The sequence below is a fragment of the Lingula anatina genome, chromosome 2, assembly GCF_051362555.1.
Source record: "Lingula anatina isolate TDL-2025a chromosome 2, LinAna3.0, whole genome shotgun sequence".
Classification (NCBI taxonomy): Eukaryota; Metazoa; Brachiopoda; class Lingulata; order Lingulida; family Lingulidae; genus Lingula; species Lingula anatina.
Genome location: NC_141768.1, coordinates 10,074,488 through 10,099,781, shown reverse-complemented (window position 1 = coordinate 10,099,781; position 25,294 = coordinate 10,074,488). Strand labels below are relative to the sequence as shown.

The 25,294-nt window shown below is 34.5% G+C and overlaps 1 protein-coding gene across 7 annotated transcripts in view; it reads left to right on the top strand.

Moving 5' to 3' along the window:
* The window catches only part of LOC106157034 (band 3 anion transport protein), a 31,807-nt gene that overhangs the window by 1,739 nt on the left and 4,774 nt on the right, over nt 1-25,294 (top strand). For 2 of the 7 annotated variants that reach the window (XM_013532509.2, XM_087005629.1), the window contains exons 2-21: nt 9,255-9,321; nt 10,892-11,084; nt 11,812-12,008; nt 13,045-13,224; nt 15,491-15,770; nt 16,112-16,154; nt 16,671-16,882; nt 17,396-17,520; nt 17,838-18,018; nt 18,329-18,464; nt 19,127-19,204; nt 19,779-19,902; nt 20,626-20,670; nt 21,587-21,895; nt 22,098-22,293; nt 22,494-22,703; nt 22,974-23,122; nt 23,965-24,159; nt 24,616-24,936; nt 25,172-25,261. In XM_013532509.2, coding sequence (XP_013387963.2) covers nt 9,274-9,321; nt 10,892-11,084; nt 11,812-12,008; nt 13,045-13,224; nt 15,491-15,770; nt 16,112-16,154; nt 16,671-16,882; nt 17,396-17,520; nt 17,838-18,018; nt 18,329-18,464; nt 19,127-19,204; nt 19,779-19,902; nt 20,626-20,670; nt 21,587-21,895; nt 22,098-22,293; nt 22,494-22,703; nt 22,974-23,122; nt 23,965-24,159; nt 24,616-24,936; nt 25,172-25,261 — 3,312 coding nt within the window. In that variant the 5' untranslated portion in view covers nt 9,255-9,273. Of the gene's footprint in view, nt 1-1,243; nt 1,265-4,823; nt 5,021-5,889; nt 6,404-9,254; nt 9,322-10,891; nt 11,085-11,811; nt 12,009-13,044; nt 13,225-15,490; nt 15,771-16,111; nt 16,155-16,670; nt 16,883-17,395; nt 17,521-17,837; nt 18,019-18,328; nt 18,465-19,126; nt 19,205-19,778; nt 19,903-20,625; nt 20,671-21,586; nt 21,896-22,097; nt 22,294-22,493; nt 22,704-22,973; nt 23,123-23,964; nt 24,160-24,615; nt 24,937-25,171; nt 25,262-25,294 lie in introns of those variants that run through there. The other 5 variants (XM_087005627.1, XM_087005628.1, XM_087005630.1 and 2 more) reach the window with 5 other exon arrangements.

Below are 25,294 nucleotides of genomic sequence, written 5' to 3'. Positions count from 1 at the left end.
TGAAATGGAGTTTAGTGAACTTACATATATTTTGAATGTTAAAGGTGGAAGTGCATTTAACTAAGTGGTGTTTAATGTGTATAATGCTTTCCCAGACAAGCAGTTCTCTCAACATTTGTGCTCATGACAAAGTGAATGTTTCCAAGTACAAAAACACTTGTTGTCCTAATTGCATAAGAAAACACTCAGCCGTTGCTATCAAAATGAAAATGATAGTGCTTATAATATTATTTTGACATAACTTGGTGAGTCATTTTCTAGATCTAAAAGCTTGTGGTAATATAAGTGCTCTTCAGTATATGCTGGCATTTGTTTAAAAATAATTTTTATGCGTTATTAATTACAGTAGATAGTATGCCATGATTTCAGCCTGAGGAAATTTGGACTAATAAAAATACAGAGGGTACCAAGTTGATACTACTAGTAGTGTAACCTTTAAAGAGAGAAATATGTTCCTAGTGCTGAGCATCATTTCTTCCAGCAAAATGGGTTAATTGTTTATGTAAACTCAGATGTGCCTGTGGCACTTACCTTTGGAATTTTGGTTCAGAGGCAACATGCAGCTTGAATATAAAAGGTGTATTTAAAGAAGTGAAATTAATTTTATTCTTCTCAGGAAGTGCTGTTTGAATGGAATACTGGTCAAGGCATTTTACTGGATAGTTGATGGACAAAGATGATGCATGGCGAAGACTCTGTTTACTATAAATATTCGTATTATCTTTAGGGGTTGCATTCATTAAAAACGTGCTTGTCACATGACCCACTTGCTGATCTCGATACATTTGATTACATCAGCGAAAAAAAAAAAGAGAGAGAAAAACCTAGAATGATATGGGAAGAGTATTTCATATAAAAAGTATTTCATTTCCTCTGACTTTGGATAGGGAGATGGACCAGGTTATATTTTATTCACACATTTGATGCATGTTGTGTGTCCATCTCTTTGGACATGGTCTTGTCCAGTTCTTCCCCTGTAGATTTCAGTCAGTTCTAGAATGAAAATTAATACATTTTAAGACCTAAATATGCAGTTAAAATTTTTTCTTATTCATATGTTTTGTTATATATTAAATGTGTTATGTTTCGCCTTTTTAAGATAATTTATTAGGGGAATAATGCTATTTTATTTGAATGAAAACTAAATCACATGGACAAGTATGGTTTCATGCCTGCATGTTAAGTCTATTTTGTTGGTTTCAGGAAAAGAAGGAAAACCTATGATTAGTGCTATTGTTGTTATATTTAAACCACTGACATCATAGTAAGTAAATGTCATATTACTTGGTATACATTATAGTAGAACATATAAGGTTACAGTAATTACACATTGACAGAATGGAATTTCCCAAGTTTCCCTTAATTTAGTTGGCCTGGGTCAGGTGCACTGGTAAAAAATTTTTTTTCATAAGTGGTGAATTTTTAGCAGAATTATGTGGATGGTAAGTAAGATTTGGCTTCAAACATGTAGCTATCTTATCTGCTTTCAAGGTACATAACTTGTACTGCAGGAATACTTGAAATTACACTAAGGTAAATAGCAAATAAATTCCAGATGTTCAGGTATGTTTTTAACCCAGTTATATGCTAAATTATTCAAACTTTAAAAGACTTGAGAAGTCTTGGCTGTTACATTCATTAGCATTATACTTATTTCAAAAATGAAACGAAAGAAGTTACCCAGGGCCCGTAACTCGAAAGCATCGTGCATTGTGACTGAGCGCAAGGGTCTCGATTCCATAATTCGCCCATACTGGCCTCATATAATACACTGTAGCCTCTATATGTGATATCGCTAATTGCAATACGGGATGCTTTCAAGTTACGGGGCCCAGGTCTCAGCTGGAAACTGGTTGTATGAGAGTCCGTTTTGCGCCTGTATCCTTAAGTAGTTAGATTCAGTTTTGACCCTCTTGCTAAATAGTCAATTAAATAAGCATTTTAGAAAAAAATGATTCTTCACATCCAATCAGACCATCTATAGAATCTGTTTTATACAGGCATATGATACGATTGATTTTGTTTGCTGCATCCACTGAGTAAAAGTAAGTAGCTTGCTGTGATCTTTGACTGATTGCATAACAGAAACGAAATATAATGAATCATGTGTTTATTAAAGTGCCTCCTCACAGGTTTGAAAATCCCCCATAGTTGTATTTATATCAAGCAAAGCTTCTTATATTTCCCAATTCAGACCTTCAAGATGTTAAACCCTTTAAATAAAAGTTTATATCTAAAGCATAAATTTCGTTGTTGTCTTCTCAGCCTCCATACTGGCTTACAATGCCTGTTTTATGTGCTTGGTATGGGGATACGATATAAAACATCGGGCCATTTCCTTATGTGAAAACGAGGCCATAAAAGTGAAGATCAGGAAGGCTGTGTCATTTTAAATGACTGACCAGTCACTTTCAAATTAATTATGAAATTTAAAATGGAATAAGACATTGAGGCCAAGTGCAGGGATTGGTCAGCAATGACTCGCCAGTAACAGAAAATTGCCCATTGCTTCAGGAAAATTCATTTTGGCAAATAGATTCCATGGATTTACTTGAACTTTACATTCATAATGTTATTCAAGTTTTAAACATTTTAACTTCATTTGTCGTGGAAAAAAAAAGGAGAGAGAGAGAGAGGAGGGTTGATGCATTAATAAGTAATTCTCTTGGCAAATGTAGTAAGCCTGCTATAGTAAAATGAACAAAATAAACTGGGAACAAGACCAATTTTCAGCTTGTTTTATATTTATTTCTGTTTCGATTTCCCCATACATCTTTAAATTTCTGGTAAACTAACTGTTATATATGATATACATACTCCAAAGTGTGCATGGTTTCATGTGGATATTTGTGAGATTTATTCACCTTGAGCGCATTCCACTTTAACTTTATTTTTGATTTTATTTACCATGCAATATAATTTCAAATTGCTTTGATATTTGTTTTCCTAGCTACCTTCTAGAAAAAAAAGGGAATAAAAACAGTTGCAGATGAATTGCAGTTCAAAATGATTCCGTTTTTTTTTTTGTTTTTTTTTCAAAAAGAAAAAAAAATCAAGACTGAAATCAAGTCTTTTTCCAGGATGGGGGGAACAGGCTGCCCAAAATTACTACCTGTAATTTCCTACAAAATTTCAGTGAGTCCAAGCTGTCTTTTTCAAAAAAATCCATTAGCAGTCCAGGGCTCGGAATCTCGAAAGGTTCGCTATGTTGCGCACGCGCTATAGCATAGCTAGCGTGTGCTATTTGCTAGTGCGATTGCACCCACCTGCTATCTCGAAGCCTTAGCAAACGCAACGCAATTATAACCTCAAACTCTACTAATATTCGATTGCCGCGTAAAGTGAAGACGTCATAACACAATTACACAAAATGCAATTTTTTTCACCATGATGCAAATCAAGAGGTTGTTTTTTTTTATAGGAATATCATAATTACAAATACTGATATTTGAAGTATTTGACACCAATAAAATGTCAAAAAACAATTCAATAAGCGAAGCTTGGACTGACACAATTACTGACACATTGGTGAGTAGTGTTCAGTCTCACAATAATAGACATTGAGGAAGGTCACGGTGCGGCCGAATGCTTTGTTTCTGCTTTTTCATTTTGTGTGGAAAATGACACTTAAATTTATTATTATTATCAATAGACTACACAGATGAATGAAATTCACCAGAAAATATAAAATGATGTATGAAATGTTTAATTTTGAAATTTTTCTGCATGATAAAACATGACTTTGGCATTCTTCACGTGAATATTTACCGCAAGTTTTTCTATCAGAGGTACCAGTGAACTGTGATTCAATCAATTAAAAGCTTCCATGTTTTTTTAGTTATATGTTTTATTATATGCTATTATGACTAGCAACCCAAACTTGCCACCATGTTTAATTACATGAAAGACACATTAAAATGACGAATTTTGCATACACAGAGGCCTTTGCGACTAGTTTGTATCGCCGCAAATAATAGCCTCGAAACTAATGGCGATTTGGACATTAGCGCACGGCCGGGATTTGCGAAGCTTTCGAGATATGGGATAGCGCACGCTAGCCATGCTAGCGCAGGCGCTCAAAATAGCGATTCTTTCGAGATACGGGATAGCGCACGCTAGCCATGCTAGAGCGTGTGCGCAACATAGCGAACCTTTCGAGATTCCGAGCCCTGCAGTCTTTGAAAATATAGGCTGTTCAGTGGTGCCAGCGGCCATCCAAATGATGGCTGGATGATTCACTGGGAAAAGCCTTGACTGAAGTACAATTTTCAAATGTCCCCGCGAAGTATATTTGTCGTTTGGCCAGGTTTGGTAAATCATGATAGATAGTATGTTTTAAGATGTTGAGACCATTTAATTTCATAAGAAACTGTACGTGTCATGACTGATTTTGATGATAATCACTTTTTACCCCAAGGAAATGGCTTAGAGTAGTTTGAGATAAAAGACAACTAAATTCAGTTCAAACTTTACATGTCATAATTAGATGTGGAGACCACTGCACTTTTATACTCAGTCTAAATTTGTAGCCCCCATGAAATTAATTTTCATGAGCTTCAGAGGTAAGTACGACTGGATCATTTCAAATGTATTTCTATAGAAATATATATGAAGTGATCACAACAAGCTGTCATAAGTAACTATTTGCATGACCTCATGAAATTTGATAACAAAGCGGAGACAAGTGTTGATTTGCAACTTTGTTTATCCCTGATAAGAAATCTGATAGAGATATTTATATTTTATACATAGGCTTTGGTTTAGCTTCATAATTCTAATCAGAGCAACACATTTTTTGCACCTCAATAGTGTCCTTTGACTCATTAGGTGTTATGTATTCATACAAGTTTTTGACAGCCTACAACTGAGAAGTGTAAACAAAATTCACTATCTCTCCCTCATAACTTGTCCCCACTCGACCTGGACATTTAGTCAAAATCATCCCAGTCCAGACCATCCCAGGCAGATAGTGAACAGACTTTCTGGAGTTTATCATGTGGATGGAAGACTCTCACCAATGGTGAGTGCCCTGTACAAAGATCGAAGGAAAACTTCAATAATTATAGTCTTTATATTTTTATTATTTTGTTTAACAATTTTTTTCTCAAAAGTTTATAAATTTTGTGTTCAAATATATGGTCATTGTTAGATATGTTTTACATTGACGGAGCGGGGGTTGGGGGGGGGGGGTCGGGAGATGGACTTGCATCTTTCCAAGTGTCTGCTTGTATGAATAGAGGGTGGTATGATAAAATTAAAATGATGAAAACAGTTATATTTAAAAAGAAAATGGGTGGTACATGTGCCCCTCTCTATCCTACCCTAGGTTAAAATTTTCTTACACCAGGTATTGTACTTGCAGTGTACTTAGGCCTACCCAACTAACAGATACGGCACCGAATGATCACGAATTCACCAGTAGATCGGACCACACTACCCATAGGTGTGCGTCAGTATGCATTTCACAGTATCATACCCCAGAACAAATTTAGAGATGAGATGCATTACTTTCTAGTCCTGCTGAGAAGCATCATAATCATATCGCGTACTAGGCAAGAGAGGTGTCGCGTCTGATATCTCGAAGCATGTACTGACGCACACCTTGAAAACGGGTAATGTGGTCCGATCTACCCGTGAATTTAGGATCATTCGTTGCCGAGTCTGGTAGTTGGGTAAGCCTAGTACTAGTACTTGTATTGTGGCATGTGTTGATTGTATGTATACTTACCATTAATGCCAAAATTAGACATCTTTCTTGTTAGAGTACTACAGATGTAAGAAAGATGTTACCACCATTCTAGGTTCAAATTTTTTCAACAAATCCATGTTATGCAATATTTGATCTAAAGGGCTGTCAGTGTACATGGGTCTGAAGTTTCCTTTGCTTGTTACCAGACTTGGCCTGTATGAAATATGTAGTTTATGATATGGGTTGCCACATGTAATGATTTTGTGAGGGATTAAGGTATGTGAAATTGTTATTTTTGGAATCGGTGATCCTACAATAAAATTGTTCAATTGAGATAAATGAAATTGTGATAAAATAAACTGCATAATTTAACAACTGACTTTGTTGGTCATGTAAATATTCTATAAGATTAATATGAATGATACGTAGGTCTTTAATATATGTATATGGACAAGTCATAAAGACAAGCAATAATGCATGCAATCATTGTAGATAGAAGATAAACGATGAAGTCATAAAGTGTAGTTTCATGTTTAAAGGCAAAAATTGTTGTGCACAAGTCATATAAGTTTCATATGTCCTCATTAAAATTGCCTATAAAATTTATGTAGAAGAGAAATGAATGAGTACTTGTTTTAGAAGCTGGCAGTGATGTTCTGAGTTTTGCTTTAATCTGCAAGCATGTAGAAGATTTGGGAGTTCAATACGAGTCAGGTGAGATCATACACAGTCCCCCAAGACTGAGGGAGTATTGTTAGGTTGCTAGGGATTCCCACTATATTATAACATGGGTGCAATTTTTTTTACTGTTCCAGAACCCTCTAGTTATTGAACCAATGGTTCATATAGGTCCTGTGCTGCCTTTTTAGAAATTTAAAACCAATGTCAAGAAATCATAGATTTACCTGGAGAATAAAAGCAAGATCCTTTACAAAAACATAACACCTGCAGACAACTTCTACAGTGAACACTATCTTTTAAGGGAATAATGAAACTGTTGTATATAAAGTGACAGCAGATTGACAAAGATCCAATGTGGTTTCAGTTGGGTCTTCCTGCAAGTTGCATGGTCCAAGAAGTTATAAAGAGAAGGAGTAGAAACAAGGGGTTTCCTTTCATCCTATCCTCGTAACGGGCTTAATCCTAATAATTACCCAGCTGGTGGTCTTAGGGAGAGCTTGTGCCTAATACATATTCAAAAACCGTTCACGTGGGTTGCTTCAGCCAATTGGGATAAAGCCTCGCGAAGTCTCTAATAATCTCACAGAGAAAACATGGTGGGATTACAGAAAGGTGTAGAGAGAGATTTCAAGCCTGGACGCAACCATTTTGGGAAATAAAACTCAAATCATGCGAGATACACCTTCATTTGATCTAGAGCCAATTAGTTATACTAAAATTAGTTTCACATCAAGAATGTATGAGAACAATTTCACAAACCCACCTTCAACGCTAAAATTTGCACCTGTAGAAGTCTCATATTTATTTTAAATTCTTTTTGTCGTGTAAAGGAAATTTATCTTCATCCAGGAATGACACATTCAATTCACAGCCGTGTACACAAAACAGTAGTACTTGCAATTTCCGTATGCCAGCCTCATTTCTTTCTTTTTTGGCACATTATTGCTTATATACCAGGTAGAGCTTAAACAGGAAAATTGGGGAAATGAAAATAAGTTATTGCACTTAGTACGATTCTAAATAAAATTTCAGTAATACATATTTTTGTTTATATCATTGTCTATTACAGGAGGCCAACTAATAGTAGACTGATAGTTTAAATTCATTAAAAGAAAAAATCAAAGAAATATTTTTATTGGTTGATATTGCTTTATTTCAACTTGAACATTCGAGCAACTTGTATAATATCTAAAACAAAGTACCAGCAATGAAAATATGTCAATATTGTTACACCCAATAGTGATTAAAGCAATACAAAAATGGTTAGTTTTTATTTTGATGTGGTGACTATTTTATTTTATACTTTAGACAATTAGCCAGTGAACACTAAATTCCCTTTTAAAACTTGGACCACTAAATTCCCTTTTAAAACTTGCACCTCTTGTGCACTATAGTTTAATATTAGTGGCGGTAAGAAAACAGAGCCTTGTGCCTCATCAAGCTGCTGCTGGAAACAATCATTTTGACTGTTCAATTATGGCTACTTGTACATCTGCCAGCAAAACTAAAGATCTTTCACCTGCATTCTCTTCAACCTGAAATGAGTAAATGTGGAATTCATTACAAAATATAACTCTATATCCTAAACGAAACTCTGCAAACATCATATTGCAATAAAAAATTGAAAAAAATTCCGAGAGTTCCCTGTCATCAAATTTTGGACCCACCATTTTGAAAAAGTCCCATGAAAAGTTGTTTATTTGAAACGATGTTTTTCATCTAAAGGATTGATTCATTTAATATCACAATGTTATATTGTAATGGTGCACGTGCTTAACTAACCAGAAAAACATAAATTATGTGCATATATTACGTTAAAATTACCAAAAATTGTCCCAAACTGTCACCCAACTGTCTCTAACCAATTTAGGGACCCGCCATTTTGAAAAAGTCGGATGAAAAGTTGTCTATTTGAAACGATGTTTTTCATCTAAAGGATTGATTCATTTAATACCAAAGTGATGTATTGTAATGATGCACGTGCTTAACTAACCAGAAAAACATAAATTATGTGCATACATCACGCACTTAAGAAGAAAAAAGTCCTAAACATGGAGGCCCCGCTGAATCGGCCTCAGATCTTCGAGCTAACGCTGCTTTCTGCACAGAGAAATTTGACTGACAGCCACCGTATGAACATAAAACAATGCTCAAAGCAGATTATCAACTCTCACTCACCTTTATATCGCTCGACTTGGCGTTTTTCTAAGTATAACTTCCAAATATTCGCATTAAACATGAATAAATCAAGACGTATACGCACTGGTTCAGCTTCTCCGTCTTGAGTCACGCGGAGGCGAGCGGAGGATTAGACCAGTTACGAGGATCGAATTTCAAAGGACGCCGCTTTGAAAAGAATGCTGCGATTTGATTGGACGAGAGAGATAATTGATGTCCCGTTTCTACTCCTTCTCATTATAACTTCTTGCATGGTCATTAAGTAACTGCCACTAGATGGTCATTACCAAATGCTGTACCCAGTATTGACACACCTTATATCCTTGTCTTTGACCAGTTAAGGTACATCTTATAATAGCCTCTTTTGCCCTGTTAGAGGTTCACTGTAAGTGCCTCACCTATTTTTTGTCGTCATCGCTTATTAGGTTGGTGCCATTCTGAGAGGTGGCAGTAGAGGTGTGATATTGAATTAGAACTTTTTTGTATATATCCTTGAAGATTCAAGCCTGGGCAAATAGAGAACTGACATTATTAACCTCTTGTTTTGAGTACTGTCATGTTGGCAACTTTGCTGAAAGAATATCTGTTGTAGTTTGATGAAATATTTTTTAATGGTAATAGTTTGTCCAAGACTGATCCCTATAAAAATTGTCTATTGGGGCAAAGTGATAGAAGACTGATCTTGTTTCTTTATCTGTCTTTTCAGGTGACCCTAGACATTAAGGATGGCAGAATCAGAACCAAGCAAGAGTAGTATTGAGGCAGACATTGAGGTGAGAGTATATTGTATGTGTTTTATTATTGTTTCATATTTATTTATTTATTTATTACCTCAAATAAGGACGTTATGTTTTTTTTTATAGTTATACCGTTTATCGGTTTGTTTGTTTGTTTGTTTGTCTGTGCTCTAATAATCATTTATTACGGTTTTAATTCTTTATTTGAATGAATTATGATACCAAACATGCGAGTTGATGAAAACAACTAGTGAACGGGACTAGTAAATGAGAAGTACCTTTTTTCCACATATTTAATTTTCCAATCTCTTTTTCTATCTGTGCATCACAGTATATTTACCTTCTGACAAATTGCAATCAAGGGAATATTTTGGGGAGTTTCTGTGTACAGTATACATAATTCCAAAGTACTTACGTCAAATGCTTCCATTTGTGACCTTGCATAAGAGAATGTGAAGGTTAAAATCAGCCAAACAGAATGTTACGCTGTATTTTGGACTGGTGTTATGCCTTTCTGTTTTCATATGTTCTGCCTAAAATAGTGTTCATACATCAGTTACAAATTTATGTTTATATGCAAACATCACCATTTCAAGGTGAATTACAATTTTGATTTTGAAAGGAACCTCTTTTAGTGCATGAATACTTCACAAAAGTCAAAATAAAAGCTGCAAATGCTTGTGATAAAAAGCAGATGACGTGAGGTCTTGTCTGGCAGGTATGAAGTCCTGCATTTTAAAATAAGATATCTAAAAAGAGATGTTCTTAAGGGACCTATTTTTGATTTTTGTAAAATATAGGGAATTAGGTAAGACATTATTATTATTATTATTATTATTATTATTATTATTATTCATAGGGGGCTGTAAAATAAATTTTTGAAAAATCCAGTATTTCTTTGCATTGCACTCTTCAGAATTTTAGATTTAGATAGCACCCTTTTCCTGGAAGATGTCAGTGGCCCAAGCTGCAGCGAAGAGCTAAAAATTCTGTGCATTCTTTTACCTATGAACCTCTTTCTAAAAACAGTTCATTGATTTACCAGCTTTACTCAGGTCTGAGATGGGTAACATTTTTAAGTGACAGACCAAGTATGAGGCTGTTTTCAGAGTAATCGGAAGATATGGATTTTTGGGATCATTTTGGATCCCAACTCAAAAAGTGTTTCTAATTATATGTTATATAAATTAGTATGATTCACTTTCCTAGTAATTGGGGGAATTTATTTTTCTTGAAAGTCCATAAATGCCTTTTAATAATTACCTACTCAGACACTTCGTTTTTTTTATTTATATTGAGTATTTTTGACACATTGTAAAATGTTACTGTTACTTATTCAATGTTTTCTCAGTATTTATGAAATATTAACTGTTTAGTTAAGTTGGTTCCATTAATTGAAAAACAAAACAATGATGTAGTTTTCATTTTCCTGAAAATTATTGTCACTGCTCACTGCCACACTATTGTATTTATTTACCTAAAACTAAAAAATTAATGCAAGTAATTTCACAATCTCTCTTTAAATGCCATAGGGCATGTAAAAGAGTTTTATTTTTGTTGTGAATATGAAAGTATAATGTGTTTTATAATTTTTATTATCATTTAGCTGCATGCTGTGGGGGATCTGGTAGGCAGTTCATCAAGATCAGATGTCTTGGATGCCACAATGGAGAAACTGTTTGAGCCCAAGAGGAGTTTCCCTTTTGTTTTAGACTATAACGACTCGGAGCCGGTGAAACAAAAGCCATTCAATGACTACAGAGAGAAGAGTCAGAACTTTGATGAGAATGACTACAATAGTAAGACTTATTTAAGACATTGCTGCAAAAGTCATGTTATTGATTTTATACGATTAAGTAATATGGTTTGAATTGGCTGTCTATCCCAATATTTAATTTATTGCTGTTGAAGTAATCTCATATGCTTCAAAATTGAGGTTAGGTGTTTGATCAGACATACGCTGATCATGTGCAAATAAGAAAGTGATTTTTGAAAGTATGACTGCCTTGAGCACTATTTTCCAAGATCCATGTGCCTAGCATTGAAATTATTTTCTGCAACAACTCTTATTAATCTTCGCTAAAAAGATTCTTAACTCAAAGCTGGTGTCAAGCCGCCAATGCCAGTATGGAGGGGGGGGGGGTTAAAGTGGTAATATGTTGATCATGGAAATATGTCCATTTTTAATTTCAGATGGACAGTGCAAGAAAATGCAGAAAAAAATGTTCTTAATGAAAAATGTAGTTAAGCATATTAACCTGTATTCTGTTGCAATTGTAATGAATATATTGACTTGAATATGGATATTGAATCACAGTACTCATACAATCAATATGTATCACATCCAGATAATTACTCTCGGCCATCTTGTCCGTTAGTGCTACACGTACACTGTATATTGTTTCCTACAGACACCTTGCAATACGTTTGCACCCAATCAATGTTGAAGAACATATATGTGCAAATCGGCTTTGTTCCAGTGGCAAGTGATTAGTTATCTTAATGAACTGAATTGTATGTTCCTAGGTCACCGCAGTTCTTCATTTCCACACATACATCAGACATTGAAAGGACTGTACAGCAGCAAGTCTGCTCACTCTCTTCGATTGCCGAAGAAGAAAGTGAGAAAGAAGAAAAATCCATCTGGACGTAGTCGCAGTTTCTCTGGCAGGAAGTCCCTGACATTTACACCCAGTCTGAAGGGAGTGGAGGAGTTGAATAATGTAAGTGATATAAATTTGGAGGTTTGTTGTTTGATTGAACAGGAAAACTTGATTAAGTCTTTAAGGTATGTTTTAAAAAACATTCAACTGAACTAATTTTTATAGTCAACTCCATTGTATTTTATCAAGACACGGTTAAAAAAATTTGTAGCCAGAGGCAAAATTTTGTCATACTATTACCAGTGCCAAATAAATGGCATTTAAGGATCGTTCTTTTTTCCATTAAAAAAAAACAAGTACATGTGCACATTTTAGAACACATAAGGGTAAAAACTATCAACACAATGGAAACTGGGCATCTTTAATGTTATCTCTGTTGCAACAATGGACCTATTGTTGCACATATTCTAAGCTCATGACCATAACAATGAAAGTTGTAAAATTTAATTGTTGTGTAACAGGTAGCCTTTCTTTCATTTTCATTGTGATGTCATGGTATGTTTCCTTGACTACCACAACAGATTTCCTGGAAACTTGTTTTTTATATATTATTCATCAGAAATCTGTTGGTCTCTGATAAAATTCCAAGGAACTTGATGGATGATTAAAAAAAAAAAAGAAAATCAGGATTGAGCTGTCTGGAAGGACTGTAATATGAAAATGGGATATGGTAAATTAATTTTTGGGGATTGTGTGAAAGTATTTTTCTTTTTATCAAAAGAGTTCTGCTTGCAGCAAATGTAATTCTTTATCATTTACAATTGCCACTGAATGAACTTTTACTTATTTAAATCATCTTTAAGTTATTATTAACTCCACAGGAAAGCCACCCTTTATGTCCTTGAAAGCTCTTTCAATTAGGGTTTTTAATTGTTTTTATGATTGTGAATAAATGTGTCTGAAAATAGGTGCAGGTGTTTCTGCTTTGAATTTAAGGGATGGATAATTAAAAATAATGACCATTTGATGTTAAAGTGTATGCTAAATGATGCAAATTGGAAACAAATATGCATTGCATGGATTTCTGCCCTGTGATGATATATATTCATTTTTTCATTCACTCTCTGTTTTATCATTTTCTTTTTTGTTTTCTCAGGAAGCTGATTATGAGGAAGAAACTAAACGTGACCATGTTTTTGAAGAGGATAGCGACGATCTAGCTGATGTGAAAGATAAAGATGAGGATAACGAAGATGAAGAGAAAAAAATAAAACATGACACAGTAGATGGTGCCAGTACAAGTGACAACGTAGCAAAAAAGAAAGATCTGCTGCCGGTAAACCATTTTGTTATTCATATTTCATTATTTCATTCTGGGAGTTGCTTTTATTATAATTATTATTATTATATTATTATTATTATTATTATTTTGCAACTCAAAACTGGATGGTACATACACTATAAGGGTAATTAGAATAACTTGCTCATTTAATCACATTATAGAATTATCTATCTACAGTCTTCTGTCAGCTATTGTTCTTGGTGCAGGTAGGACACTTAATCCATAGTTAATTGCTTTTTTAGATTAAAAAATATAAAATTGAGGGAAAATTAATGTAGTTTTATATTTGCCAATCATTTCTTAAAATATACATTTTCAATGCTATGCTTCTTCTTTAAAAACTTGCATTATTATAACAATAAATGGGACAAAACATTGCTTTGTATCTGATACATTTTATTTTTATTTTGACACTTAACACCACCTTAAGGAAGCAAAAAAGGTAACTCTTCCTAGCAGTCCATTTATTTACTTTTTCTTTTCTGACTAGAAACTATCATTTTCTGTAGTGTACTATTCTTCAGCATTGGCACTCTTTTGTATAACTACACTTTTTTACATTAGAGCATGTTATGTTAACACTCATTTCTTGTAAACATTATTTATGTTATGTGTTTATGTTGTAACTGACAAACCTGTTTTTCGTAGCGAATTGGTTGTTAGCTGCAAACTTGTATCTTTTTTATGCTGCTGTTGGTTTTCAAAGTTAGATAAGAGATAGGGGTGATGAGGGGCTTGAAATGTGTCAGAATTAGCCCCAGGGGTGCATTTCAGACTGTTCCTGAATCTTAATTCTACCTCCACTGAATTTGGCCCGACTGTTATCAAGATGTTTTTTTTTATTATGGAGCTTCTTAGAGACACCACATAAATCATTTCGATGCAACCAAGATGGATGCATCTATAGAATATGAATCCTGTAATTATATAAAGACTAAAATATACATATTTTTAAAGATGACAGTTTCAGAGGAAGAAAGGACTGTCCAACAAGTAGCAATGATACATTACCCACTTTTAGCATGACATGTTGCACATTTTATATAGATAGATCAGAAATAGCCTGCTTTGTTTTAAATATAGTATTAAATATCAGCCTAGTGCCCATGATATGTATTTAGAATGTTGCTATAGAGAGGCTGCAGTAACTGTTGAGGCCTGTATTGAAGTTAATTAATTCATTCAAGTAAATATATATATTTTAGTCTGACAAGGTAAAGCTTCAGGCAAAAAGTTGAAAGATTTGAAAGGCTAAAAGTAAAAGGTAATTTTGAATATATTGAATATATTGAAATTTTGCCAGTGTGCCTTCAGCAAGAAAGGGGGGGAGAAAAAATATTTAGCAGTTAAGGCTGGTTTCTGACTTTTGAGGTTTTAAGTGGAGTTTGTTTTGTATGTATTTATAAATTATACAAATACTTTGGGAAAAATGAAAAAAAAAATGGTCCACAACACTTCTTGTTCCTCTTTGCTTCAGTACTGTTCAAAATATCTTTATTTTGTACAAAAAATGTAATAAAATTCATATTTCTATGGCAGACCTTATTTTGCATGTATGTAAGACAAACATCACTGACCTTGTTTTCACACCATTATCATATGACACTCAAATAATAGCTGATTCACTCTACTTTTGTTTTGTTTTACCAAACTAGTGTTTTGTATGCTTCTATAAGGTTTTTATCCTAGTTTTTACCCTGCTAAATAAACTTTTAAACATGTTTTAGACCCAGCTTACTGTAGTTTGAAGTGCATATTATAAACTTTCTATTCAGTTATATATTCATATATATAGCTTCATATAAAATATAAATACTGTTTTGTCAGTTTTAAAGAAGATAATTCCTTGATAATAAAAGATCTTTTATGTTCTAAAGTAGTAAATTAACAGTTCAGTCAGTTTTGTTATAGTGTTGTTTGCACTCGCCTTTTTAACACTATATGAGAAAAGAAATGAAAGAAATGTGTCAGTAAAAATAAACAGTTTTTGTTTCATTTTTGTGCCATAGTCCAGATTTTAGTGCAAAGCTTTCCACATCTTCAGTACTTCTGATTAGACTTCTGAAGCATTTAAATTTTTTTCATTCTGATATTATTGATTTCAAAAACATCTGAGTGAGAAACGTCAACCATTAGACAAGGATTTACTCCCAGGTGTATGGGATTATCAAAGCTTGTCAGTTTAGCTTCCAAGCCAGTCTCAGTATGGATCTATGAAAAAAATTAAACTGGAGCTAAGATTGTAACTTATTCTTTGCAGGCTGCCTTTTACATCGGTGAAGAAGAACAAGAGGATACTGTTGATACATCACGTCAGCCTTTGTTACCCAGATCAGATTCCAAGGTTTCCAAACAATCGAAAGACTCTGTGGCTGCCCAACAGTTTAGTCTGGCAACATCTGATGTACCTGAACGTTCGACCATGTTTGAAGACGTGGCTGATGAGCCCCAAGTGTCCCAGCATGCCGCCAGACCCATGATCTCAGTGCCCAGTGCGGAAAAGACCAAATCAGGACCTCCAGCTGTTACTTTTAATATTGGTAAGTTTTTTATACATGTAAAATCATTTATTTATTTATTTATTTATATTTGCTTTTCTGTGTGTGACATTTTGAATGTTTTAATGCATTGAAGATTTTGGGTTATCTAATTTTCATTAACTGATCTTTCCTGATGGTATCTTACTTTTTAGATATGTTAAATATATATAGTTTCTTCTATCATGTGGTTTATTTTGCAACTTCAGCATCAGCATGGGCTAATGAAAATCTATGTACAATCTTAACGGTGAGATCTAACAGAATACGCTAAATGTATTGAACCACTATTTGTCGTTGGAAACCTTGTTGAAAACAGCCTGACATCAAATTTTGTTTTCTAGGTGGCCATAGTGATGAAGATTTAGATAAAGCAGAAAAACATAGGTGAGGTTTCATGAACTCATATAAAAAATTATTGATTTGTTTTGGTTTCTGTACCCTTCTTTCTGAGAAAAATAGTATAAATTAGAAGTTGTCCTTTTTCCTTTTTATTTAAAGAAGTTAACATTTATTTTATAAGATATGAAAAAGTGAGTTTTAACCAGTTCATGCTAGAATTCTTTTAATGGCAACGGGCAGATTTGAAAAAATGAATTTTTGATGAAAAAAAATTTTAGAGAGGAGACTGGGTCTGTGAAAATTCGGGAAGAAGAATGGTGTCCTATTTTGTCAATTTTGTCAACATTCTGTTTCCATTTATAGACTGGAGGTGTTTTACAAACCTTGCCAGATGTTATGAAAATGGACAGTCCTTTAATCCAAAAACTGCTTTATTACAAGTGAAAACTTCTTGACTTGAATATTTTCATTGAAACAGTGAACATAATTTTCAGACAAACCAATATCTGAAACATGACTTATCCATTATCATTTGTTTCATGATACTGTTTCATTTCAAAGTCAACCACCTCCAAGTCACTCTGAAGTCAGCAAGCCAACCTCTTCCAAAGGCCATAAGCGTCACCGCAGACATCACCATCATGGAGAGGAGGACTTGAAACTGAGGCGTCAGAAAGGCAGCGAGGTCCAAATGGACACCATGCTGAAGAGAGTTCCCACTGAACCAGAAGAGGCACTTTATCTGCAGGATGCTGATCTGGATGATATGTCTAGTAAGTGCCACATTCAAGATACACTTTTGATGGTATTGCCAGTCTGGTTGCAGGCATGAGAACTGTGCCACAAAAGAACCCTGAGACCAGAAGTTGGTCTAAACTGAAAGATTCAAGTTATAGTCTACTTAGACCTGATAAAAACTGATATTTCAGTAATAGGGAAAATTGCACCTGTTTTCTTAATGGGCTGCTGCATTCTTCTCTTGAAATGACATCGACTTTAATTCTGGATGTAATAAAGAAGAATTTAGTTTTTCACTAATTATGCACATGCAAGTGTTGCTATTGTTGATTATACACCTCCAAGTGGTACCATTGTCAACTATACACATCCAAGTGATGCCACTGTTGATTATACACATCCAAGTGATGTCATTGTTGATTATACACACCCAAGTGGTACCCTTGAGGATAATACACATCCAAGTGATGCCATTGTTGATTATACACATCCAAGTGATGTCATTGTTGATTACACACATACAAGTGTTGCCCTTAAACAATTTCCAGGTCACAGGTTTGAAAATGTCCGTGGAATACGGCGCCACAAGATCACACCAAGAGTGGCTCTGGCCTCCATTGTAGAGATTGGAAAGAACAAGATCTCCAAGAAATACGATCACAGTCCACACGAGGTAAGAGGCACTGTTTACAAAATGTGGTTAAATATTTAAATTTAATTTTACAATTTCTTTGAAATCTTCCTTAAGAAAATAACTAATGTGTTTAGGTTTATTTGTTGAGTGGTACACAATTTATGCTGGCAGATTAAATCAAATCAAAGCCCTTTACATTCAGTTCCTGATTTAATAAGTTAAGAAAGGGACTAATTCTGTACCCTGCAATGATAAAATTGATGAAAAATATCTGAAAAAATGGCCACCCATAATTGAAATTCAGCTGATGACATTTTACCATTTGATCAATTTAATCATTTCCTTTTTTTCATAAGATATTTGTTGAGTTGGATGAGCTTCACCTTGGTGGTAAGAATGAGATTGAATGGAGAGAGAAAGCCAGGTGGATTAAGTTTGAGGAAGATGTAGAGGAAGGAGCAGAAAGATGGGGGAAACCTCACGTGGCATCTCTGTCTTTTCACAGTTTGCTGGAGCTAAGGAAAGGACTGGAATCTGGTAAGAATTGCTCGCAAATTTTTAGTCACCCAAAATAACATGGGATTTTAAAAAAATATGGCAAGTTAGTACAATTTTATATCCTGAGGAAGTAGCACACAAGTCAAGAGCTTGAAAGAGCAAATAGACAAGTTTTTCTGCATAAGTTGTTTTGTCAGTACTGATATTTGCTTTAAATGCACTAATGTAGACTAAATCGTCTGACTTTTGGGTTTAGATATTTAAGAGATTTTAGATATTTGTTTGATCAGATGTGTAAGAGTTCATGCTTAACATTTAAATGTAAAGTGTGGTTACCTTTGTGATTCAGGCTCCATAATTCTGGACTTGGAGGCAGTTACCCTGGCAGATATAGCAAACAAAGTAGTGGACATCATGATCATAGGAGACCAGATCAAAGAGGAGGACAGGGGCAATGTCCTCAGAACACTGATGCACAAGCACAAGTATGTATATACTCGTTAACAGCACAAGTACATATATGTATGTAGTGGCAGAATGGTTATTTATGCCTAATTATGACCATTCTTCCCCCGAAACATTTCGTCCACTAATTGCACTTTAGACTTCTTTGTGCATGGTGATAATATAAATGTACAACATATAGAAATTGTTTATGTTTTTATGCTAATGTTTTATTTGGCACTCATTTGATTTTAGTTACCTTTAAACCTTTAATTTAAAGCATTTTTAGTTAGTAGCTCTAGTGAAAATTCATGCTTTTTACCGATACCGGCACAACTGTGTGTGCTTCTAAGGATAGAATAAATGACAAATTGTCTTACACATTTATTCTAAGGGTGCACCATGTGAGCACAATAATTGCTTTAGTTCTTGCACATAGAGGTGGTTGTCATCTTTACATTTGTATATATGAGTATTATTATGGTGATGAAATAAAGTGATTGTCACGTGGTCATGTTTTGACTTACAATTGGTAAGCACCATATTTGAAATGTTTCACTTTGATGTGTCACTAAACACATTTTTTCAAAAAAAAAGTTTCAACAAAATTTGATTCTTTTATATATCATGTTTGCTGTGTGCAATGTTGAATCTTTATTGTGCTCTTGATGTGCTTGCTTCACGTCGACTTGTTTGATTCCAGGCATGTGAACGAAACAAAAGCTTTAATTCGCAGGAATTTTTCCTACCAAAATTTGATAGGCTTGGACAGTTCAAGAGGGTACGTGGTCAGTTTCCAGCTCTATTTGGGACGCGACTTCAATCATTTTGCACCTTTTTCTTGTCTCCCTCCCTCTGTCTCTCTTTCTCTGTGTGTGGATGTGTAAACTTGTCAGTGAACGTGTGGTTATGTGTGCGTGTGCATGTGGTTATGCCTGTATATATCTGTGTGCGTGTTGATAAACTGTGTTCTACATGTCTGAAAATGGGGCTCGATTGGTATTTGGGAAATGGTTGTTGGTACCTCTTTTGATAAGGTACATTCTACATTATAACTTATTGTATAGGGGAAAAAAGCCTGCTATAGATCATGAATGTTATACTTTACGTTGTAGCTTTTTTGAATGCGTTTAGTGTTAATTTCACCTCAGATTTTTTTAATTCATATTTAAGAGATAATGTTAAAAAGCATGTTAGTTTTGTATGAATAATAATTGTCCTTGAACTGAAACTCTTCATATGTAAGTCTACCTTAATATTTGGAAGGTAGAATTTTACCGGAAATAGTTTGATTTATTAGAATGTACTAGCGCAATTTCAGTAAGTTAGAAATTTTTCTTTCTTTTCTTTTGCAGAAGTAAACCCTCCCTGCTAAAGAACTTTTCACTTGCAAGCATGGGCTCTCACCACAGTGGTGAAAATAACACAGCTTGTGATGGGGAGGTCAAAGTGGATGTAGAAGGTGACTCAAAAAATAAGGTTTGTATACACCATTATGTGAAGATGTTATGCTGTGGTTAGAAATCTTTCCTAAATATCAAAGGCTGAATTGAAATAGTATTCATGGTTGAGGAACTATTTATTTATTTATTTATTTATTTAAAGCAGGTCTTACCAAAATGTGTAGAAATAAAGCATATCAAAATGTGTTATTATGTATGGAGGATATGATCTTAAGCAAAATTGGCCTTTGGGCAAATGGTAAATTAAAAAGAAAAATACCACAAAAATAGAGTCCTCATTTTGAACCTCTCTTGCTCACAATAAAGAATTATCAACTGTCCCCACACTTTAAGTCACTCCGGGTTCACGGGATGAATATAACTTGCAGTTCAGAAATGGCAAGTAATCAAGACAGGGAAAACATGCACATCTTATTTTACCAAGTTGATCTCTAAAATCTCATTTGATATTAATTTTCTCAACTGATTCAAGTAACATGCTTTGTCATTCATGAGAAATTCATTTCACCTTCTGGACTTTCTTCAGAGTGGTATGAGGAAAATAAAACTGCCAAATTATATGTAGAATTAAAACTATCTACAGTTCTTTCTCTTAACACCCACAACTCTTTAACTGTCAGTTATATTACATAAAATCTATATATATACACAAGTGATATTTTTACAGGGCCTTTGAAATATTGCTGCATAGGTCATTTTAGATAAATATTTTTTTCAAATTATCATTTTTGTCAATCAGATGACACAGCTCCCTATTGAGGAGGAGGTAGGGTTCATTAACATGGTACGTGGTTCACTGCCTCTTGTTGCATTGTCTGTTTTTTATCAGTATTACATGTATATTAATTTGAAGCTATATTTGCCATAAATTCGTTACTCTGTTGCTATGTGGTATGTCAGGTTGCATATGCGTAATTGTTTTCTTTTTTATGATAACTGTATTCACCAGGCTGAAGCAAATTTGCATGTATTTACATTTTTTGTGCTTTGGTTCATTACCAATTTTGCATGAGTTGTTTTTTTTATTATTATTTATCTATTAGGTAAAAATTTGGGTATCAATTGGGTATCTTGTTAAAAAGATATTTAGTTTTTCGCTTTTGAATATGTAACTGTTGAAATAATTTTATGTGGTAGGCATTATCTTACACTGTGTTACACATAATGTCATGCAATTGATTAAAAAATTTCATATTTGTCTCTGTACAGAGAATGTATGAATTTTTCTGTTAATAGATTTTTTTCTTTTTGCTTGGTTTATTTTGCCATGGCATGAAGCTTTATTTTGAATCATCTATCATGGCTGTTGTTTCTTATGGTTGTAGATGGTTTTTGATGATTTGCTGATTTGGAAAGGGACTTGTTAGAAGATCTAGAATTAAAAATGTAACATGACTGAACCATTTGTTGCACATTGTGTGTACATTGAAATCACGGCACTCGTACTGATAAACAAATTTAAACTACTATACACTGCTGTATGTGCTGAGCACATTATATTTTGTTTGCATGATTAGTGTGAAAGAATACACCCAAAAACTATTTCATTTCCTCAAACTGTATTTTGAGTATGTATTTGTAAGCTTCAAAAAATTTTCAGTCAATTTTCACCGGAATGTGATTTAAAGTAATGAAAAAATTTACTTATGTATATATTTTTATTTATTTATTTATTTTATTTTTTATACATATATAAACAGGACGATGTTGCATCCCAAAGAAGCAACAGCAGCCAGGCTAAGGAACACATGAAAACAGAACTTGACATCATGAAGAAGATACCCAAAGATGCTGAGGCCACAGTTGTCCTGGTTGGAGAAGTAGATTTCCTCGATTCACCAGCCATAGCGTTTGTCCGGCTGGCCGAGGGGCAGATGCTGAGTGGTCTGACTGAGGTGCCGTTGCCAGTGAGGTTCTTGTTCATTTTGCTGGGTCCACACATTACTCCTGATACCAGTGCAGATTACTATGAAATTGGACGATCCATGTCTACACTTATGTCAAATGTGGTGAGTTGAGTAATTAGGTGTGAGTGGTTTGTATGCTTAGTTGTGTTAAAATAAAAGTTAACTTGATTGTATGATGGAAAAATGTGTATTGGCTATAATTGTCTAGAAAATAACTGATAATTCAGTAGTGATCAACAGTTGTAACGTGTTTTGGTGTGAGACTTCAAAGTTGATATTGATCTTTACATTTTGTCATTTACAGAGATTCCATGAAGTGGCTTATAGAGCTGATGACAAGAGGGAGTTGCTCAGTGCCATCAATGAGTTTCTGGATGAATCTATTGTGCTGCCCCCTGGGGACTGGGAAAGAGAAACACTGCTGCCAATCATGAATATGGCCAGAAAGAGGAACCGACGCAGGCGGAAACAAAAAGAAAGGGAGAGGAAAGAAAGAGAAGGTACACAGTTGGTATAACAAATTACCATTATAATTTGTATGCAAAAAAGGTGAAATAACTATAAAAGTGATTGAAATATTGAAAGTTGATCTTTGTAATAATATCACCACCAGTATAAAACTACCTGAATTGAACTATTCATGCACCTACCACCACCATCACCATTCCTGTATCATTGCCTTTAAATTGATAACTTTTAGATAAAGAACAGATTGAGAAGCAGAAGCCTCCTATGGATCCCCTGCGTAGGACCAAGCGGTGTTTTGGAGGGATGATTTCTGAGATAAAGCAACGTTATCCTCTCTATTTGTCTGACTTGAAAGATGCCCTGAACACGCTGTGCCTGGCAGCCTTCTTTTTCATCTACTTCGCTGCTCTTTCTCCTGCCATTACATTTGGAGGTTTGTTAGGTAAGAGTGCATGCAAGTAAATACAGCTTGTCTTTTCTTTAAATGTATTTTTAAGTTCAGTAGAAAAATGTTATAGAGTATGAAAAAAAATATTTCTAAGGAATGCTTTGCACCACTTTGGCATTTATCAGGATAAAAGTGATTTTTAAAAGATGAAAGTTTAGCATTTGAAAGACCTCATTGAATAAGGTATTTGAAAATTCTGTCACCAGATTGGTTTGCAATCTTTCATTCATGCCATAATTCATTCATTCTGATGCCTTCTTTCAGGAGAGAAGACACAGCAGTACATAGGTGTCAGTGAGACCATGATAGGCTCAGCCATGTGTGGTGCCCTCTTCTGTCTGTTTGCGGGGCAACCCATACTTATTATAGGTGCTACAGGTCCTATTGCTGTATTTGAGGAGAGTTTCTTCAGTGTAAGCCCTAATATTGCTAACTCTTACCGCAACAACATTCTTTCTTCTAAATTAAGAAGAGTTGGTGTGAATCTAATTAATGGCTTTCTTGCAAGGAGATTCATTAATGATTCTAGATTGTAATTAAAAATACTTTCTTCTGTAAAAGCTTTGGTAGATAATTTAATCTTTAGAAAATAGTATGAAGACATTAATCCACATTAATATGTTATATAGACTTAGTTCAATCAAAATAAATGTGGTGTATTTTTGTTTAGCTTTTAAAAAAATCAATCGCAAATGCAGGTTTTGAGTGGCATCAGCACCCAGCATCAAACTTGACACCAACTTCCATCTCTTCCTATACCAAAACTGAAAATTATGGAATTGTTTATTTGAACCACTACTTCCCAATCTGAAGTATTTGCTTTGTAAATCAGCTTGGCACTATAACCAATGTATTATGGACCTTCCTGGCCTCACCCTTGCCCTGGAAGTGAGATTTTTTCCAGAAGACTATTCTGTTTAGCTTGCACTTCAGAGTTGTACACCTCGTTCTGATATATGGGTGTGGAAACCAGAAACTCTTGCTTAATTATATCATGGGCCCTTAAGGCTATGTTGTTTGCAGCCACTGTGGCTGAAAAAGGATTCTCAAATCACCTTTAAGGAAGTTAAAAATTTTGTTGACCCAATTGCAGAATTTTGGGCAATAGAACCTACAAGTCATTGAAAAATTATTAGATATGTGTGGGTGGGTGGGCAGCATGGAAGGACAGGACCATTATCAACAAAAAGTGGTTGAAAAACTTGCCAAGACTATGAAAGCTGTTATGAGGCATGTGACTTCTGTTGTCTTTCAGTTTTGCCAAGCCAATGGTATGGAATACCTGACCATGCGTGTTTGGATTGGCATGTGGTTTGCTGTGATAGCCATCATTCTGGTGGCCCTTGATGGCAGCTTTTTGATTCGCTATGTTACACGATTCACCCAAGAAATCTTTGCATCACTCATTTCCCTCATTTTCATCTATGAAGTTTTCAACAAGCTGGTTTCAGTAAGTGTGCTGTGGCTTGGGATAATACCCCAGACTTATTTTCTCTCTCTTGAAAACGAAAAATTATAGTACATTAATAAACCTGAACAGTCTTTTTATATATTTATAATATATATGACAAGGTTGTTCAGCTAATTTCCCCCTCTTGAACTGCTTGCTAATGTTTGCTCCAGCACCAGCACTTAAATATTGTGAAGTATTTGTTTGTTGCTCTATTTTAAAATGTATCATTCACACTGAGATCTTGATACCATGTTACCCTTAATAGCTTTTAACCAGTGGTTTTCGCTTTATTTTTTGTAAAAGAAAATGCAGCAAGATTTTAGTATTTGTTAATAATTTCTATGAAAGAAAGAAAATACATTTAAAAAACAAGGGCATATATTTCTGGCCAAATTGTTTACATTTTATGTAATTGACTGTTGATCACATATGATGTATTTCTTTGAATTCCAGGTATTCATGCGTCATCCATTTCTGCCCAAGTACCCAGATCACTATGATCTTCCAGACAAAAATGTCTCAGCACATCTTTTACACAATGCCAATGGCACTGCCGCTGAGGGAACAATCCCATTTCTTCTGCAAAACAATGGAGAGATAAATACCAGTTATGTGGAGGTCAGTGGAGGAAAAGAGATGATAGTTCCTCTACCTGGGCAAGAGCCAGCCAACCAGCCCAACACTGCCTTGATGTCCTTCATACTCATGTTTGGGACCTTCTGTATCGCATTCTTTCTCAAGGGATTTAGGAACAGCAAATTCTTAGGCAGGGGAGTAAGTACTGGATTTTTTGGTTCACTTGAAATGCATGTGTATTATTCAAGAAATAAAATTATTAAAGATAATTTGGGTCTTAATGATTATTTCACATTGAACAAGGTCATCCTATTTTCTACCTTTGTTTGATAAGAAATTTTTTTTATCCAGAAACTTGTTTTGTATGGGAAGTGTTGGAAAATGAAATATAAATTTTGAGTAGGTTTGATGCCATAATCTACTCATTAAACAGGTACGCCGTGCAATAGGAGATTTTGGAGTGCCAATTGCTATCTTTACTATGGTGCTGATAGATTTTCTCATTGAGGATGTGTACACAACGGTAAGAGCATTTTTTAATAATTATATAATTTTA